This window comes from Taeniopygia guttata, chromosome 8, assembly GCF_048771995.1.
Source record: "Taeniopygia guttata chromosome 8, bTaeGut7.mat, whole genome shotgun sequence".
Lineage (NCBI taxonomy): Eukaryota > Metazoa > Chordata > Aves > Passeriformes > Estrildidae > Taeniopygia > Taeniopygia guttata.
In genome coordinates, this window is record NC_133033.1 from 4,255,895 (window position 1) to 4,273,331 (window position 17,437).

General features: G+C 48.0%; 1 protein-coding gene across 1 annotated transcript in view; it reads left to right on the plus strand.

Annotated features, from left to right (window-relative positions):
* The window catches only part of PLPP3 (phospholipid phosphatase 3), a 42,690-nt gene extending 25,755 nt beyond the window's left edge, over positions 1 to 16,935 (plus strand). The window contains exons 3-6 of the mRNA XM_030278706.4: positions 4,142 to 4,425; positions 5,405 to 5,462; positions 12,247 to 12,423; positions 16,764 to 16,935. Of these exons, the coding sequence (XP_030134566.1) occupies positions 4,142 to 4,425; positions 5,405 to 5,462; positions 12,247 to 12,423; positions 16,764 to 16,889 (645 nt within the window). The 3' untranslated portion in view covers positions 16,890 to 16,935. The remainder of the gene's footprint in view (positions 1 to 4,141; positions 4,426 to 5,404; positions 5,463 to 12,246; positions 12,424 to 16,763) is intronic.
* The last annotated feature ends 502 nt before the right edge of the window (positions 16,936 to 17,437 follow it).

Sequence of the window (17,437 nt, forward strand, 5' to 3'; positions counted from 1 at the left end):
ATACACAGACTCAGCAAAGCAAGTCTCCAAAATTGCCCTGTCCCTCTGCCCCCTCCTTCCCCAAAACAAGCCCAAAAGGTGCCAGGTCCCCAATTCTATAAACACAGCAGAACTTCACCCTGCAGGTGAATGACCCCTGAGTGTGGAAAAGCCATAAAAATGAAATGAAAAAGCCTCTCATTTTCTCATTACTGCCGGAGCCATCGGCACGCCAGCTCCATGCAGAGTGTGCTTCTGATTCCTAATGAGGCAGTGGCAAATACAGGAGTTGGAACAGAAACTGGAAACATAATCAGCTGCCTGTGTGATCCATCAACTCTTTACCACGAAATAGCAGGTCAATTAAAAGAGAATGAAAATCCCCAAAGAATTGGATGTTTTCTGCCCTGGTTTCACTGTGCCCACAACAAATGTAACTTAATAAGGTAAATTCAAAAGCTCAGTATTTGCTGTTGAGTGACACAAATGGCTAACGAGGAACTGAAGCAACAGATTTCTTTGCTATGGCAGCCTGCATGGAAAATTCAAGTCAGCCTGACCTCCTTTCAGATGTAACCCAGATACCAGAATTACTGTAGCATAATAGGAATTCCTTCCAAATCCACAGAGCACTGAGCGCGCTCCTTTCGCTCACATAGTTTGCCTTGGGAAGGCAGGGCAGTGGTTGTGAGCACTTCCAGGGAGCTGAATTTTGGGATGGAGCAGCCAAAATTTCACACCCTCGCTTCACGTGGCGTCACAGGCAGTCTAGCCTGGGGTAAAAAAGGTCCAGGTCATGTTTTAAGTGGCTTGAGGACACCCAGAGAGTTGGTTAAGTAAACGGCAGAGGCGAGCCCTTTGCTTCCTTCAGGATGGGAGAGGACATGCATTTGGTTTTAATATCTGTGTATTTACTGACTTCAGGCAAATTTTCATGCAGATGACACTGGGGAGGCTCGTGCCCCTGGGCTGTGCACTCTCACCTCTCTCCTGACTGCTCTTCAAGCTAGAAGGTGGTTGGTGTCTTGTTGGTGGTCCCTTGGATTGGATGGTGGGAAGGAGAAGGTGACACTCCTGAGCTTTGTAGGGGTACCACTGCTGTGGTACCATGTCCCCACACCTGATAGGTCTCTAAGGGCTATGAAAAATTCCTAGTTAAATTTATTTGCTAGGTGATTTAAATGACACACCTGGATTAGCTGGCTGATTTATAGTTGAAGGTGATACGCTGCAATGTGATTAGCACAGAGAATGTTACATCAAAAGCAAGTGGCTAGAAAAGCTCTAAAAGTAATTACAGGCTAATTGGATTGCTGGTGATACCTTATAATAACAATAAAATGGACTTGACAACTGAAAGTCTGCAAAAAGCATTCACAGATGGAAAAGTTTGATGTTGGCTTCTCTCTAGTGACTTTTTTATATATGTCTGCCAGGGAATTGTGCCCATCACCTGGGAATGGCACATGGCCCATGTGGTTGGCTCGCCAGGAGTGTAAGGCATGAGAAGAGCTTGCTATCTTTAAAACTTGTTTTCTTTTCAGGATGTCCTTCCAGTCTGTGCACATCTGTGCTGCATTAGTTTTTCACCATCCTGCTTTATCTGGGACAGCACTGCCAAGAAACCAAGTTTACCCAAGTTTTAGCTTCTCATTAAGTTGATCCATGGCTTTCACTAAGTGGGGAGGGTTCCTGGGTACCCAGCAGCATTTCAGTGAGGGAATGAAGGCTCCAGTTTACAATCTGGTAAATGTGTGCAATTACCCAGACCACCAACAGTGAGAGAAAAATACTAATCCCCAGACTTTAGTTGGTCCCTGTTTAAAATGGTCACATGCCTTTCCCCAGGCCAAGAGCCTCAGGTTTGAGTGGATCTCTTTGTGAGTTTGCAGCAATGGCACATCTCCCAGTATCAGATATCATCCTGAATTTGTCTGGTCTTCCCTCTGTGAAAGCCATGAGTTTTGAGCCCCAGAGCTCCCCTTCTTGTGAATTTAGGCTTTTGGGAGTGGACCTGCCCTCGTGCAGGAGCCTTGGTGTCCATCCAGGACAACCTCCCTCTGCAGGCCTCACGCCAGTCGATTTCCTGGCTGGCAGCTTGTGCTGGAAAGTGGTTCAAAATGGAGATAAACCATGGTCTTTGGAGACTGTGAGGATTAAAATGATGCAGCTCCCTAAACAAGCCTTGGTTGCTACCAGATTTCCAAGAGGAAATCTCAGCTGTGACGGGTAAACCCCAAATGATGGTGCAGCCACTCAAAAGAATTTCTGTGCATGGTAGCAGAGCCTGCTCTAGCTTGGCATTTATTTTCTGTTATTACAGTTGTATCTCTCTTTGATAAAGCTTGCTTAGCTGCAATTTCAGCTGCCTTAGGTCAACCTTTGTTTTTTCAAACCCTGGTACAAGTGAGTTCAAACAATGATACAGCTTCAACTCTTCTTAGTCTAATTGCCATACTTTTCCAGTTTATTAGTTTCCAAAGGTTGTGCCAAGCTTTTAAAAAAGGTAGGCAGGGGAGCCTCCTGCTTATGGCTGGCAGGCTGCCACGCTGGGAGGAATATTGCTGGCTGCTCCAGAAAGGAATTAACATGAAGGCATTTTTCTTGACAGTTAATTTTATATATCACAGTCCCCGTGACTACAGAGAGGCAGGGACAAGGGGGCATCCAAAAAAAAAAACCAAAAAAAAAACCAAAACCCCTCTGCCTCGATTTATTGCTCAGGTATAAAAACACTTAGAGTAATTAATGAAATCCTAAAGCTGTAAATCTGGAGCTTAAAATTTAGGTGTGTAGCATGACGGAGAACAATTTAAATCTTTGGCTCTTTGGGAGAGGTGAGACATTTGGACTTCATTTCACAGCCTGATTTTCATTAACCTGCCTCTTAAGAGTCATGAGTGTCAGAAGTTGGATCCTCTGCTCCCTGACAGTGATTTATGGCAGTATTGTCAAACCTCAGCACCCCTGACACAAGAAAAACATAATCTGCTGCCATTTGATGGTGAGACCCCTTGAAATGCCCCAGAATAGCTGGACTTCTTGGAAGCTGTGAGGGATCTGAATTATGTCTGCTGGCAACAAGTTTTGGGCCAGAATCTGAAAATTTGGGGCTTTCTGTTTCTTTCCTTGTTGTGTTAATGATTTCAAGAGAGGAAGATAAGCAGGATAGGTTTATTTTCCTCCAAAATCAGTTTGATAAGAGGGTAGTGGGTCTGGCCTCTCCTTCCCAACACACACTAATTCTTTATCTGGTTTATGTCAATTTTCTTTTCTCACTATGGTGGGGTGTTACTTCACTTCTGTAAAGATATGCCAATGTGCTAACCCAAAATTTACTCTTTTGTTTTGTTTATTGGATTTTTCCATAAACAACATGCCGAGCACTGGGAGGGACAAGGGGGAGGATGGAGAGACAGTGGGCCATGGCTTCTCCTTCCTCACTCCAGAAACAGATTCCTGGTTTGAGATCCCAGAGCTGTCTCAGGCCTGCATTCACACCCATCCCTGCTTCTGCCTGTTGGACCCCTGGATGCTGAGAATTTTAAATGTTCTGTGCTGAAAGGCACAGACTCACAAGAGAATACTGTGTTTGACCTGAGGCCATGGAGAAGGCTTCTAAAATGGAATGATAGAATTGGGATTACGAGTGTGTGGTTTGAATAGGAGCATGTAATACCACAGGGTGGAAAACTTAAGAGTTTAAGGTTTCAGAATATAGCAATATATATGGGTCAAGAGGGAGGTTTTAGGGTGGTGGCTGGTCCTTCTTCTTCACCTTCTTATTCATATTCTTCTTCAAGGGTTTGGGTGTTGTTTTGTAATTGGACAGAAAAGTCAACATTGTGGGACATGAGTGATTGGTCTTTGGGTTAAAAGTAAAAATAATCTAGGTGTCATTTTTAATTGGATAGTTTAGCCCAAAAGACCTCGTAGAGAAAGATATTTACCCATTTTGTAGCTTGTTAGTAGAATGCTGTAGAACTCACAGCTTGTAAGACTGTAGTATAGATAGGAAATAATACACATTTGAGCCTGAATACAAAATACCATCTCCAGAGCTTCAATCCCAGCCTCGACAGAGGCAGAAAGGAAGTTAAAGAGCTGACATTTGCCCAGCGTTTTCCTGCTCTCTGACCTCTCTGCTGTGCTTGCCTCACAGATTATAACGGGAGAGCTCTACCGCATCCACTACCTGAAGGAGAAATCCCGCTCCTTCATCCAGAACCCCTACGTGGCAGCTCTCTACAAGCAAGTGGGCTGCTTTGTTTTTGGCTGTGCCATCAGCCAGTCCTTCACAGACATTGCCAAAGTGTCCGTCGGGCGCTTGCGGCCGCATTTCCTGGCGGTTTGCGACTTGGATTTCTCCACCATCAACTGCGCCAAGGGAGTTTACATCCAGAACTACACCTGCAGGGGAAGTGACAGCAGGGTGCAGGAAGCCAGGTGAGAGCCCCTGGCACCAGAGCCAAGGGATGCTGCTGCTGAGTGTGTCTCGGGTTTCTCTGTCTGCAGTAGAGGATTCAGATCTGAAACTGAGTGTGGGGTTCGTTTGGATACTGGGATGAAATTCTTCCCTGTGAGGGTGGTGAGGCACTGGATGGATTGCCCAGAGAAGCTGTGGATGGATGCCCCATCCCTAGAATGCTGTCTTAGATGGGGATCTAAACAAGCTGGTCTAGTGAAAGCTGTCCCTACCCATAACAGGGGGGTGGAACAAGCTGGTCTTTGATGCCCCTTGCAGCACAAATCATTCTAGGATTCCATGAAACGCTGCTTTTTCTGCAAAGGCCATAAATCCGTTTTCCAGAGGGCAGCAGTTTCCCTTGGGAAGTGTAGCACTCAGCTGCATGATATTTCTTTTCCTTTCTCTTTACTCCTGCACTATTGTTTCCCTGAGCTGCTGCTCTCTGTGGGAATTCACCCGCAGAGCTGAGCTCATGGTGAGCAGCCCGAGCTGTCCCGTGTGTCACAGCAGAGCTTCTCCTCAGGAAAGGCTCCACCACACAGGCAGGGCTGCCAGTGCCTCCCCTTGGAGCTCTACCACATCCATCAGATGCCCAATTTTGACTTTTCCAGGGGCACATTCCTCATTCTGCAGTCAAGCTTCTGGAGAAGTTGCTCTCCTGTAATTCCTTTCGGGTTTCCCGGTTATTTGAGGCGAGATGATGAGTTATTGGGTTATCCTGGAAATAACTCCTGCCCCATGAGTAGGCCAGGAAGGGACAAACAATGCAAGCATCCTGTCCATCCGTTTGCTTTCTGCCTCACCAGCAAGCAGGGCGGATAACAGGGGTTTTATAACCAAAGAACTGGGGGTTGTGAGTCCCTCTGGTCTGGCACCAGGCAAGTCACCATATTTTAGGGAGAATTATGATATTGAGGGTTGTGCTGGTTGGTTCTGAGCACCTGCTTTGTTTTGCAGGAAATCCTTCTTCTCCGGGCACGCGTCCTTCTCCCTGTACACCATGCTGTACTTGGTGGTAAGTGACCTCACTGAGCTGATGGATCCCCTGTCCCCCATCCCACATTCCATCCCAGTAGTGGCAGCATGAGCCTTGGACATGGAAAGCTGGTTGAAAAAGAAGGGTCTGAGCTGTTGGTGGGACGATCCACCCTCAGCTGCTGCGGTGTTACTTAGGATAGAGACCCCTGGTGTGATAGCTGAGCTGTGTGTGCAGCTTTGGGATGTGGCCAAGGTGGCAGTTAAATCCAAATCCTGATAAATTTGTGGACGGCCTGTGCAATTCTGTTTGCACGCTGAGGAGAGTTTGGGGCGAGCCGGAATGTTTCATGGATGGAGGGGCAGGATGTGCTGCCATGGCCATGTCAGAGGTGATGCCTGATTCCGAAATGTGCCAGCAGAGCAGGTGGAGCAGCCTGGTTCTGGAGGGGAGGGCTGGGACTTGTTTTCCTTTGTCAGTGAGAAATGGCTCTGCCCTTCCTGCGCCTGGGCTGGGGCCGGGGTGGCTGCCAAGGTGCTTCCTGCTGGGAGTGCAGGAGGCAGTGCTGCCCACAGGGGCTGGCCACACACTCACACGCCCTTCTTGGGGGTGCTCAGGGAGATCTGTGTCTGGTTTTCCTTTTTTGTAAGTTACTTCATTTAAAAAAATCAAGTTTTGTGTTGCTTTTAAGATTTGTGCTCCTCCCCCATCCATGGTAATCTCGGACTTGCAAGAAGAGGAACAGCACTGTGCTGATAAAAACATGAAACATGAGCTTTTATCTATCAGCAGTGCTCCCCCCATCCCTTACCCTCTGGAAAGATAAGTGAGCACTTCTCCCTCCTGCCTTCTCAGCCTTGGATCCCCTTCCCTGTGAGCAGCTCCTGTCACTGAATCACTGAGCCTTCCAGGCAGTTGTGGGCGGCGTATTAAATTCTTTCTTTGTTTTCCCTCTTATTTTGTTCTTGGAAAACGTCTGGATTTCTCCAGCAAACGTTTTGGCCGTTTCCTCCCAGCCATATTACAATGAAGAGCTGCCTTGGTGATGCTTCACAGGAGGCTCAGCCCATCATAAACCGTTCTGAGCTGAGTTTGGAAGCCATCGCTCACACGGGCAGTCATTTATTTCTGGGGAGGTCTGTGGGCAGTCAGATAAGTCAGCCCTGAGATATTTTCAAGCCCAGTATCAGGGAACAGCAAGGACTGCCAGTCCCTATTAGGATGGTGATGGCTTCTCTACCAGGGGTTGACCCATTCGCTGCAGTTTGCTGGACAAACTCTCTTTTTTCACGTGTTTTCTGAAATTCCAGCACTTTTGGAGAAACAAATGAGAATACAGAGCTTGGGGGCCTGGTGGCAGAGACCCCAAAAGTGCTGAGTGCATTCCAAGTTTCCACAGGATGCACAGAAAACCTGCATGGCTCATTTTCCATTGCTGCTTTGCACCAATGCCTGCTGCCTGATGTTCTTCTTAACTTTGCAACAGGCTTTAGAAGTGGTGTTTAGCTCCTGTGTGATGCTCCAGAGCACAGAGATGCCTCTGGTCTCTCTTTGCTGCCCTTCCCTGTCCCCCCTTGAGCTGTCAGTACTCACCAGACTTTGCCCCACACCCCTGACCCAGGACAACAGGCTGCTCCACTTACCCCTCTCTATGCAGGGGGCATTCCCTTAAAAATTACTCTATTTTTAATTTTCACCTTGTCCCAAAACTGTGATATGGTTGGTAGCAGACTCTGTCTGATCAGCTGTCAGTTGCCTTGTGCCTTAAGAAGTCAGGAAAAATTACATCAAGTGTCTGGTGATAAATTGAAGAGAGAAAAAGGCAATTTGAGAAAAGAGAGGTGAGGCAACAATCTGAAGGCTCTCTTCAACCTAAAAGTTTCTGTGATTCCAGCTTGTCTAGCAGCAGCACTGCTCTCCATCACTCCAGCTCCCTGGTCACTGCCAGAGAAATCTCATAGAAAAAGGGAGGCAGAAAATCTGACACATTGGAGAGGCTGATAATACAAAAAAAAAAAAAAATTATAAGAAAAAAGAGATTATAGCAAGCCAGAGGGATTTTATTAGATGCAAGATAAACCCTGCTGCCTTTCCCACCTCAATGAATGAGTTGGGGTTTTGAAAGCCTGCTTAGAAACGTGCCATCCACCGTGCCAGTGCCTGCAGGATGTGTTTGCTGGGTTTAAACAGGGAACCATCCCAGTCAGGACAGAGCAGTGCTCCCCTGTTCCTGGGAAGGCAGGGCTGTGCTGCAGCATCTTGCTGCCTACATTTTGGATACCAGGAGTGTGCCAGGAGCTGCTGCAGAGCTGGGGTACCCGTGGGGTGAGTGTGTCCTGCAGGGGCCTGGCAGATCAACCATGTCCCGAGCGTGTTCCTGATTGAACAATACTCCATATTTCAAGGATAAGTCACTTCCCGTCTTTCCTGGCGTTCCCTGGCTTCACTCTCGGAGCCCGTTCTGAACTCAAATGTTTTCAAGTTTGCTTCACCTGGTGGAGACGGGTGCCAGAAGTTTCCAGTCAGTCTATTAAAAGATCCGTGGATTCCCACGCGTCGCACAGGGCTTTGCCTGCAGGATTTCTCCAGGAATTTGGGGAGCAGTGGCTGAGTGACCACAGCTTCCCCATTTCCTGGCACAGCAGCAGGGCCCGGTGCTATCCCAGTAGGAAAACACTCAGAGATGCCAAGCCCTGGAGGGCTCTGAGGGAAAAGTCCCAGGGAAAGGCACTTGCAACACAGTAAAATCCCCTGGGATCTCGTTCTCAATGCTGACACTTCAGGGCTAAGTTTCTCGCAGCCTTCTTGTCACCATGAATACTCAATTAACATCAGGCCTTTGTATAAAAAATTTAAAAGGGGAAATAACTCTTGGGTAATCCTCTTTGTCCTAATTTTCCTTGCTTTGTTACTCCTTGGCTGAGCGAGCTGCAATACGTATTTATAGCAGGCTGAGGAAAGAGGAGGTATGGAGCAGCTTATTCCATGCAGCCCTCTGGAGCTGACCCACTCCTCTTTGTTTGGTTTCTGTGGATGTAGGGGAGTCTTTGCAGGGAGCAATGGATGCTTTCCACTCCCTTGGAGCACGTGAGACCATAATGCTGATTTATTTGCAGCATGAAGCTGCCTGAAATCACACAAAGGGTGCAGAAAAGCTAAATTTAAATATCAAAAAAGCTAAATTAATATCCCTCAGCAACATTGGCTGATTCTGGATAAAATGCAAGCAGACCTTGTGTATTTATTATGTGTCAGTGGGTGATGCAGAAGACTTCAGAATGGGTTGTGGTGAGTTCCACTGCTGTAAAGGGAAAATGAGAGATGGTGCTGTGTTTATGTGTCAGGGGAGTGTGAGGCTTCTCCTTAGAGCTCTTTGCTGAAAGGTGGAGAAGGTGCCCTGGTACAGCTGGGCAGTGATGCAGTGATGTGCCCTTGTAAAGGAACCTCTCTGTGGTTGTGGACCTGGAGTTGAGTTTAGTAGTGACCTAAGGAAGAGAATAAAATGGAATTACATCAGAGGCCAAGGCTGAGCTGTGAACTGAGCTGCTGGAGATATTTCTGTTGGGGTGTGGGGTGCTGTGCACTCAGCAAAGGCAGGGAAGAGGCAAACAACACATTCAGAGAGGTCTTTGCCTATCTCCTGTCCTTCACTTCTGGCCAGCTTAGTGCTAAAAACCAAATTCTGCATTGCCCAGCCTCCAGCTGGCTTTGTCCAGCCAGGGATGGACAAAGCCATTACAGTGGGGTGGGTTTGGGCTGGAGAGGTTTCGGCCCTGTAGCACTTTGGGTACCACTCTGCTTGCAGATGGGGCTGGAGAAGGAATGGAGAAGGAGGTCCCCTGGGGTCAGCCAGCCAGGAACAAACCCAGCTGTTCCCCAGAAGGAAACCTCAGGTGTGGCTGAGGGGTTGATGGAGTCCAGCCCTGTGGTGGGGGCAGCGTGGAGGGGACGGGATTTCTGGAGATTTCTGCAGATTTCTGGAGAGCAGAAATCCCTGCGAGGCTGGAGGTGATGCTCTGAGCCTGTGTCCCCTGCCAGCTCCTCCTGGCTTTGCTCAGAGGCTGTGTGTGGCTCTGGGCTGTCCCTACCAGCACTGTGGAAGTCCCCTGGCACAGAAGAGTGACGTGACGTCCCTCAAGCCATCTGCTTGTGGTCACTCAGCCTCTGCCAGGAGACAGCGGATGGGAACTCCAAGTAACTCCCACTCTGTGTGATCCCATTTCACCCACCCTTGCTCCTGTTGGTGCTCCTGGTTTTTGCTGCCCTGTGATGATCTGTGGTGGAAATAACCCTGGTTGTGGTCTTGCTCTTCCACCCCCTCCTGGGAAGGGCTCCATTCCAGCTCCACATTCCCATCCAAATCTGTCAGTCTGTAGCAGGCAGCATTTCAGATTTGCTCCCAGGAGAAAAAAAAAAACCAACCAAATGAAAAAAAAAAAACACCCCACCAAAACAGCAAAAACACCTTCATAAGCAGATTTTCAGATAAATTTCCAGGAACTTCCCATTTCTTGGTAATAGCACTAATTCCTGCATTAGGGACGTTCTGATCCTTTCTGCCCCTAAATTCTTGACTTTGTCTTATTAACTGCATTTCTCTTTCATAGTGAGGCAAAGTTTGGAGCACCCCAGGTCTTACCTTGAAAGTATTTAGGGGATCCTGGTGTTTGAGAGCAGCTTTTGTAACACTGCATGTTTACAAAAATGCCTGTGGAATATAACGAGTGCTGTTGAGCTCTTTTTTTGTCCTTATGAATGGAGAATAAAGAGCAATTTTTCCATAGCCTTTATTGTGGCAGCAAAAGGAACTCAGTTGAGCTCCTCACACTGGTGTTGCAGTGTCTGAGGGGCACAGGACTGAACCTGTGGGTTTTAGTCCTCCAAGACAGGCAGGTGTGGGTGTGATTTGGGTGCTGCACACCCAGCACACCCCCTGTGGTGCCACACTGCTTTTTACTCCTTTTCCAGGGCTGAAGATTGCACATGAGGGTCACAGTTCAGCCCCAGAAGTGCCTACTTTATTGTATCTTCAAACTTGTTGCTTGCTTTTTATTGCTAATTTTTAATTGTTGCTTTGCACCCTCACCTCTAGATGACTTTTTTAGTCCAGGCTTGTGGGATAGAAACATTTGAGAAGATGTCCAGATCCTGCAAAAGTGGCAAATGTCAGACTATACAGCAGCAAATTTCCTTAAGGGATTTGATGGGACAAAGACAGAAGATTAAAATAAGATGTCAGGTTTCAAGTCTTTCTGGTAGAACTGAGAGTGGTGGTTTATAATATATAATACTTGGAGCTATTTTTGCTCTGCTGCAGGACACTGGAACCTGAGTTTTGCTCCACAGCCTGGACTGAATTGAGGCTCTTGAACGGGAAAACAGAATCATGGAGTGGTTTGGGGTGGAAAGGGACCATGATGTGGGGTGTGGGATGTGCTCCATGGGGCCGTGGCTCCATTCCCAGGCTCGGGCTGGTTTGCAGATATATTCCCCAGAATCACCATGTGCATTAGCCAGCGCTGAGCTGTTCTGGTGCTGCTCCCTTCCATGTTAATTGGCTAACAATCTGGATAATTTGGAGCATCTGCTCCATTCAGACAACATGATGTTTCATTTCTTCTGAAGAGCCCAGTGTGTGTTCTTTCCAAAAAGGGGTAGATACAGTGTTTATGCAACAGCCAAACACACTAAATTGCCCAAAATTCAGCTTCCCCCTTATCAGCTTCCCAGTTAATTCTGCTTTTATAGGTCATTTTATGCTTTTATGTTGTCATTATCTGTGGTTTCAGGGAACCCAGTGAGAGCTTCAACCCCTTTCATACCAAGGTGGTGCAAACTGCTTGGGGTGTGTAAAAGGGATCATAAATGGGGAGTAAACCCCTTTGCAGAGCCCCTTGAAGGACACTGGGTGTGACTCCAGTGCTGCATTTAGGAGCAGGCAGGGCAGAGCTGCAGGAGCCCAGCAGCATTTGCCGGGCGCTTTCACACCCTTTGAGCCTCGCTGCTCCCCGAGCCTGGAGGCTGCTGCGGCGTCCCTCCCTTCCCACAACCTTCCTCCCTGCACTCATCCAGGGCAGGAGCTGCTGTTTTCCTGCCCTCTCTTCCCGCCCAGCTTCCCCGTTCCCACAGGAACCGGCCGGAGCGGAAACGGGCCCGAGATAGTCACGGCAGGGCCGCAATGTCTGCTTGACATCGCCCCAACCTCCTCCTGTGGCACTGAGCAGGGGCTTTGCTTGTCATTCCCACCCAGGGAGGGAATTCCCCATTCCCCCATTCCCAGGCAGCTGCTCTCTGTTCCCCTGCAAACCCCGGGGTCGGGTGGGAGACATGGTGGGAGTGTTGGAGGGTGGCATTGTGCACATTGTCGGTGGTTGTGGCCACGTCTGGCAGCTCTCAGGATGGCTCTGAAGTTTTAGCATGCTGCATTGACTCTTCTTTTCCCTCTGAGAGATGGGATGAGTCCTAAATACCCCAGTTTGGCACCTTGGTTTTGTTGTGTTTAATAATGCTGGGGAGGAATTTCTTTACTGGGATGCTGTGTTGTGTGGAGGCTGAAGCAGAGCAGGGGTGCAGGGGGTCCCAATCCCCCGTTTCGGGCTCACTGAGGAAGGGCTGTGCCCATCCACCTCTGTCTTCATCCCCTCCAGGGGGTTAAAAATCCCTCCAGAGGCCACACAGGTGCAAGGAGCATCCTTCCTTTTTGTCAACTTGAGCCACAGGGCCACCCCCACAGGGCACTCACTGCTGCATTTTGGGCAAATTTGGGCAAATTAACGCAACATTTTTTTTTAATTTGTTTGTTTGTTTCCCTCTCTTTGCCCAGTTCTATCTGCAGGCCAGATTCACGTGGAAGGGAGCCCGCCTGCTCCGTCCCCTGCTGCAGTTCACCCTGATCATGATGGCGTTTTACACCGGGCTGTCCCGCGTGTCCGACCACAAGCACCACCCCACCGACGTGCTGGCAGGCTTTGCACAGGGAGCCCTGGTGGCTTACTGCGTGGTGAGTGGGGAAAGCTGGGCAGCAGCACTGCTGGGAAGGTCCTGTGGGAATAGCAGAGCCTTTGCAACCCACCAGTTCAGCTCAGGGGATTCCCTGGTGCCACTGGGCATGTGGTGGGAGGCTCCAAAGGCTTGGTCCAGGCAGCTCGGGGCACTGAAATGTGTTTCCCTCTCCTCCAGAAGCTTTGGCTTCTCCAGCTGTTTGCAAGGTTTTCCACCATGAGGGTCTGGGGTGTTTGGGATTATGGCTCTTCCACACACAATCCTTCCAAAAACTGGTGTCAGCCTGACCAGGGCGGGCTGGTGGATGGCTGATGGGTTTTTCAGGGAGCAAAAAAAGGCTTGTTAGAAAGAGACCAACAAAAGCTGTGCCCACTTCTCTTCAGCTGCTGGGCTGGTTCTTGTGCCACTTACTCTCCAAAGGGTGACGTGATGCCACAGCTCTGTGACTCAAAGTGACACATGAAGATGTTTTCAGTTGGCAGGATTGGGGGAAACCAGGTCAGGCAGCTGCCTCAGACAGACACAAAGGAGCTGGGGGCTGTGGTGGTTTCTCTGTCTGAGTTAACTCCCCAAAAACAAGATTTTAACAGCTCACCATTTTTTGTAGGGGTTTTTGTTGGGTGGTTTCTATGTCCGTATGAACTGCCCAAAACCAAGATTTTAACAGCTCACCACTTTTTGTAGGGGTTTTTTTGGGGTTTTTTTTGGTTTTTTTTTCACTGTTCTAAAAGTAAATCAGTCTTGGGAACAAAGAGTTAAATTCACCGATATTAAATTTTGCAGAGAGAGAAAATAGGTTATTTATGTACTTCCCACTCATTGATAATATTCCAAAGCCAAAACAAAAATGTCATTGCTGGGACATTTTCAAGGAGTATTATTAACTCTGTGAGCATAGCTGTTGTGTTTTGCCCTTGCCTGGTGCCCACGTCCCATGCAGGGCTGGCAGATCCCGAGGGGGAGGTGGGAGAAGTGTGTGTCCATGCTGGGAAGTGGGATAACAGCCTCAGTGTGGAAGGGGAGTGGGGACCAGGCAGTCCATCCCTGGGTCCCAGCAGTGCTTCCAGAGGACAATAGCTCTCCGGATGCTTGGGATGGCTGTCCGGATGCTTTCCTGGCTGGGACAAGCAGCAGGCCTGGCTGTCCCCTCCCAGCCCTGTGGCAGCTGGGAAGGGGAGGCTGTGGCAGGGCTGGGAAAGCTTTCCTGTGTCATAGGAAGCAGCTGCCTGGAGTTTCCCAGGCAGGCTCAGGTTTGCCTGTGAGCCTGGGGCAGCCTGAGCTGCTCTCCCAGCCCGCTGGTGGAAGGGGCAGTTGTGTCCAAACACTTTGCAGGAATGGCTCAGTAACCTGGAATATCTCAGGCTTCAGCTTAGGGCAGGGTTTGAGCCCAGCCCTTGCCCCATTCCATCAGCCTGCAGAGAACCAGCTGTCCTCCACAACCTGCCTTTGCTGCTGGGAGCCTTTGCCTGGTAGGGCCTGGCAGACTTCCCTTCATTTTGGGAAGTGGCAGTAAAGGACAAGAGGAAGAGTCATCCCCAATCACCCTAGAGCTTGCACTGAAGGGGCAGTTCTGCAGCTTTTTGCTGAAATTCCTGCTATGTCCTGGGGGTTCTTGCTCTGGCTGCTCTGAAGCAGAGGGAGGGACCTGGAGACTCATCACCTCCCACCTTAGGGGCTCCCAGCCACCCCTTCCCCCAGCAAAACCTTCAGGGTCCACCCTGGTGATATCCAAGGGCTGTAAAAACACCACAGTTATCAGGCCATAATTTTCAGTAGAAACCAATTGTGGATTTCGTCTCCAAAAGCTGCCCGAGCTTAAACCCAGGTCGTGCTGCAGCAGACACGTTTGTCTTTTGGTGCCTGAAACAACAAGCAGAAGACATTAATGTCAAGCACTTCCAGCTGATGAAACATTCAGACTTGGAGCCAGGGTGAAATACAGCGAGGATTTCTCAAATAGAAATAGTTTTTATGCGCCTTGCAGGCAGCTTGCTGTGTGTTGTGTGGTTTATGTCTCATCTGAGGGAGAGGGAGAAGGGGAGAGGTCAGAAGGACATGCTCCCAGTGTTGCTCTGGTTAGCTCAGAGGAGTTGTTTTAACCTCTCTGTATATGATTAAAAATTGCTTCAATAGGATGAAAAGTAATAGGAATTGGTAAGTGGGAGTGTGAGATATTGGCTTAAAGTGCTCTCAGTCTTCTCCCATCAAGTTTTCTTTATGGGTGGAGAGCACCTTCTACAGGAAATGGAGCTAATCCAAGTGAAAAACTTAGCACGTTTATTAGTCCTTTTTTGTGTTAAACAGTTCAAGCATTAGGAGGATTTAACACACTTTTAACCCCCAAAGATCACGTTTCATGATTCCTATAAATGTTTATATAACCTCCAGCCATGTTAAAGTGAAATACAGTTTAAAGAGAAATGAAACCCCTTAACCAGTCTTGCAATGAAGCCTGAAAAGTGGCACAGTAAAAGCAAAAATACCCAGGATGACACTCCACCATAAGTCATTTCTGTCAAAAATAAGGACCAGACTCAAAGCAATCCCCAGATGCTTCTTGCACTCAGCAATCTCCTCCCATAAATTGATTTGTCATGGCTATCCTGGTGCAGAAGCTGGACACCTTTTTGATTGAATCCAGCTCTCAGAGGTGGACAAACAAGCGAGATGGCAACAGAAATGCACCAAACCAGACAGATGGGGCGTTTGCAGTTATTAACAGCCCAAAATAAAACCAGTGCCAGAGCAGTTCAACATAGTTTTACACTGGGATGCTGCAGCAAGGGGCCAGACTCCAGCTTGTGATCCTTGGGAGCATCAGCTGGATCCCGTTATTTACCCAAACATACAAAGGCTGCCACTGGGATGCCCTGTAAACAACTTTATCAGCTCTGTTACACAGCCAAACAGCCAGACACTGGCATGTACATCAAGAAAAGAACTGTTTGGTACATCAGCTCCTTCTCTGCTTTTCCACAAAGCAACACCAGCTCAGCTTCCTTCATCCCTGGTTACAGTTGTAGGATTAAATTGCTGCGTACAGCAGCTTTGCTGTCTGTGCAGCTTGAGCCTTATCTGCTGTGCTGATAGGGGCTTGCAAAAGTTATTTACAAGGACAACTTGATCTGCTGCACAAGGCTGTGGGTGGGTAGAAAATGTGGAGATGCAGGTAGGCCAAACCTTTGCTTTCTACCCTGTATTTCCCAGCCTGGAAGTTGTAATCTAATATTATTATTTCTATAAACACCTTGGAATTATTTTTTTCCCCTGATTTATCTGGGTGAATAAATGTTGCATTTGAGTAGTGTGAGAGAAAAAAAACCCAAATGTACTGCTGATTCCTACAGCCATGTGCTGCTCATCCTGGGATTTTAGCTCAGCAAACCCATGGCTTCAGTCCAGATTATTGGGGTTTAAGGTTTTCTGAGAGGAGCTGTCAAATTTGGGCTGGCAGGGACAGTCGGTGGCAGGACGGAAGTTTGGGGCTGTGTCACCAGGTGACAAAATGATGAATCCTTGCCACTTCTTGCTCCATCCAGAGGATCTGTGCTGTCTGATTCTTTTCCCTTCTGGCACGGGGCTGAGGTTTGGCAAGGGTGAAAGTGCCTGGTCCTGGAGGACTGATAAGCTTCGTTCTGCTGCCAAAGGAGGATGTGGAAGTTTCCTCCCAGCACTTTGTTTCTTATTGTGTCGCTGCCTTCCGAAATTGCCAGGCACTGGCTTTTTCACATCCGGGAGAGGCGTTACATCACAGGATATTTAGGAAGAAGGAGTCAGGAATAGATTCTCCTCTCCTTAGCCTTTGGCTTCCACCAGACCCCAGCTCTATCCTGGTGCCTTGGTGGGGCATGAGGAGCATGGCTCACCATTGACTCACTGCTGATGGCTTTTAACACAGCTTTGACTTGAAAGGTTTTAATTGCCTACCTGATGTCTGTCTGAATAAATTGTTTAACACCAACTCCATCCCCGAAACCACTCAGGATGAGTCAGGCCAGCCCTTTGGAGACCTTTGTTATTTTATTGGAGTGCAGGCTGTGGATCTGTTTCCTGGCTTTTCAACCCATTCAGCAGAGGTCTGGGTGTTGCACTCGGTGATGACGCAGTGAGAAATCAAGTTGTCCTCTCATGGTTTTAGAGTTTTGTGAGGTCTGAGCCTTTTTCTCTGCTGTACAGAGAGGTGGTAGCAGGCGCTTGGGATTTCACAGCTGTTACAGGCAGGCATTCAAAAAGTGCTATTTTTGCAGCTTAAAAATGTGTATATATTCTGTAAACCAACTTTTTGAGCAAAGCAGCACCAACTGTGACTTAGTTTGCCTTTTCCACTTATTCCTGCAGGTGTTTTACGTCTCAGATCTCTTCAAGCCCAAGACAAAGACTTGCCTGCCTCCACCTCCCATCCGGAAGGAGATTCTTTCACCTGTGGACATCATAGAGAGGAATAATCATCACAACATGGTGTAGAACTTCAAGGAATCAGATGGGTGTTGTATTTTAAATTTTTTTTTTTTTTTGAAAAAAAAAAAAAAAGTGACTGCTGACAGCAACTACCTGCTGCTCTCAAATCTCATCAGACAGTAGAATGTAGGGAGAGACTTTCTTGCCCCACCAGTAAAGTCTTACTCTGTGGTCTTTTCAACTTGCGACATTTGGATGAAAGGGGTGGTGGTGGTGGTCAACCAAGGCAAAGGCAACAGTGAGAAAGGAAAAAGAAAAACCCACACTACACAAAAAGCCGAACAAGCAAAGAGAGGTGCCGGAGTTCTGGATGTGCAATTGGTTTGAGTGTTCATGTTGTAGTGAACGCCAAATTGTTCCTAGCCCAATGAACACTAAGGGATTTTTGGAAAGCTGGCCATCCTAGATATTTTTTGGACTACGAAGATTTCCGATGCCTACGAGAAAAAAAATCAACTCACGACTAAATTGTATAGCACTACGTATGAGCAACAGCACTGAGTCAAGATCTGGCATTGGTTTGTGAGAGTTGCTTTTTTCTCTTCTTGATCCTA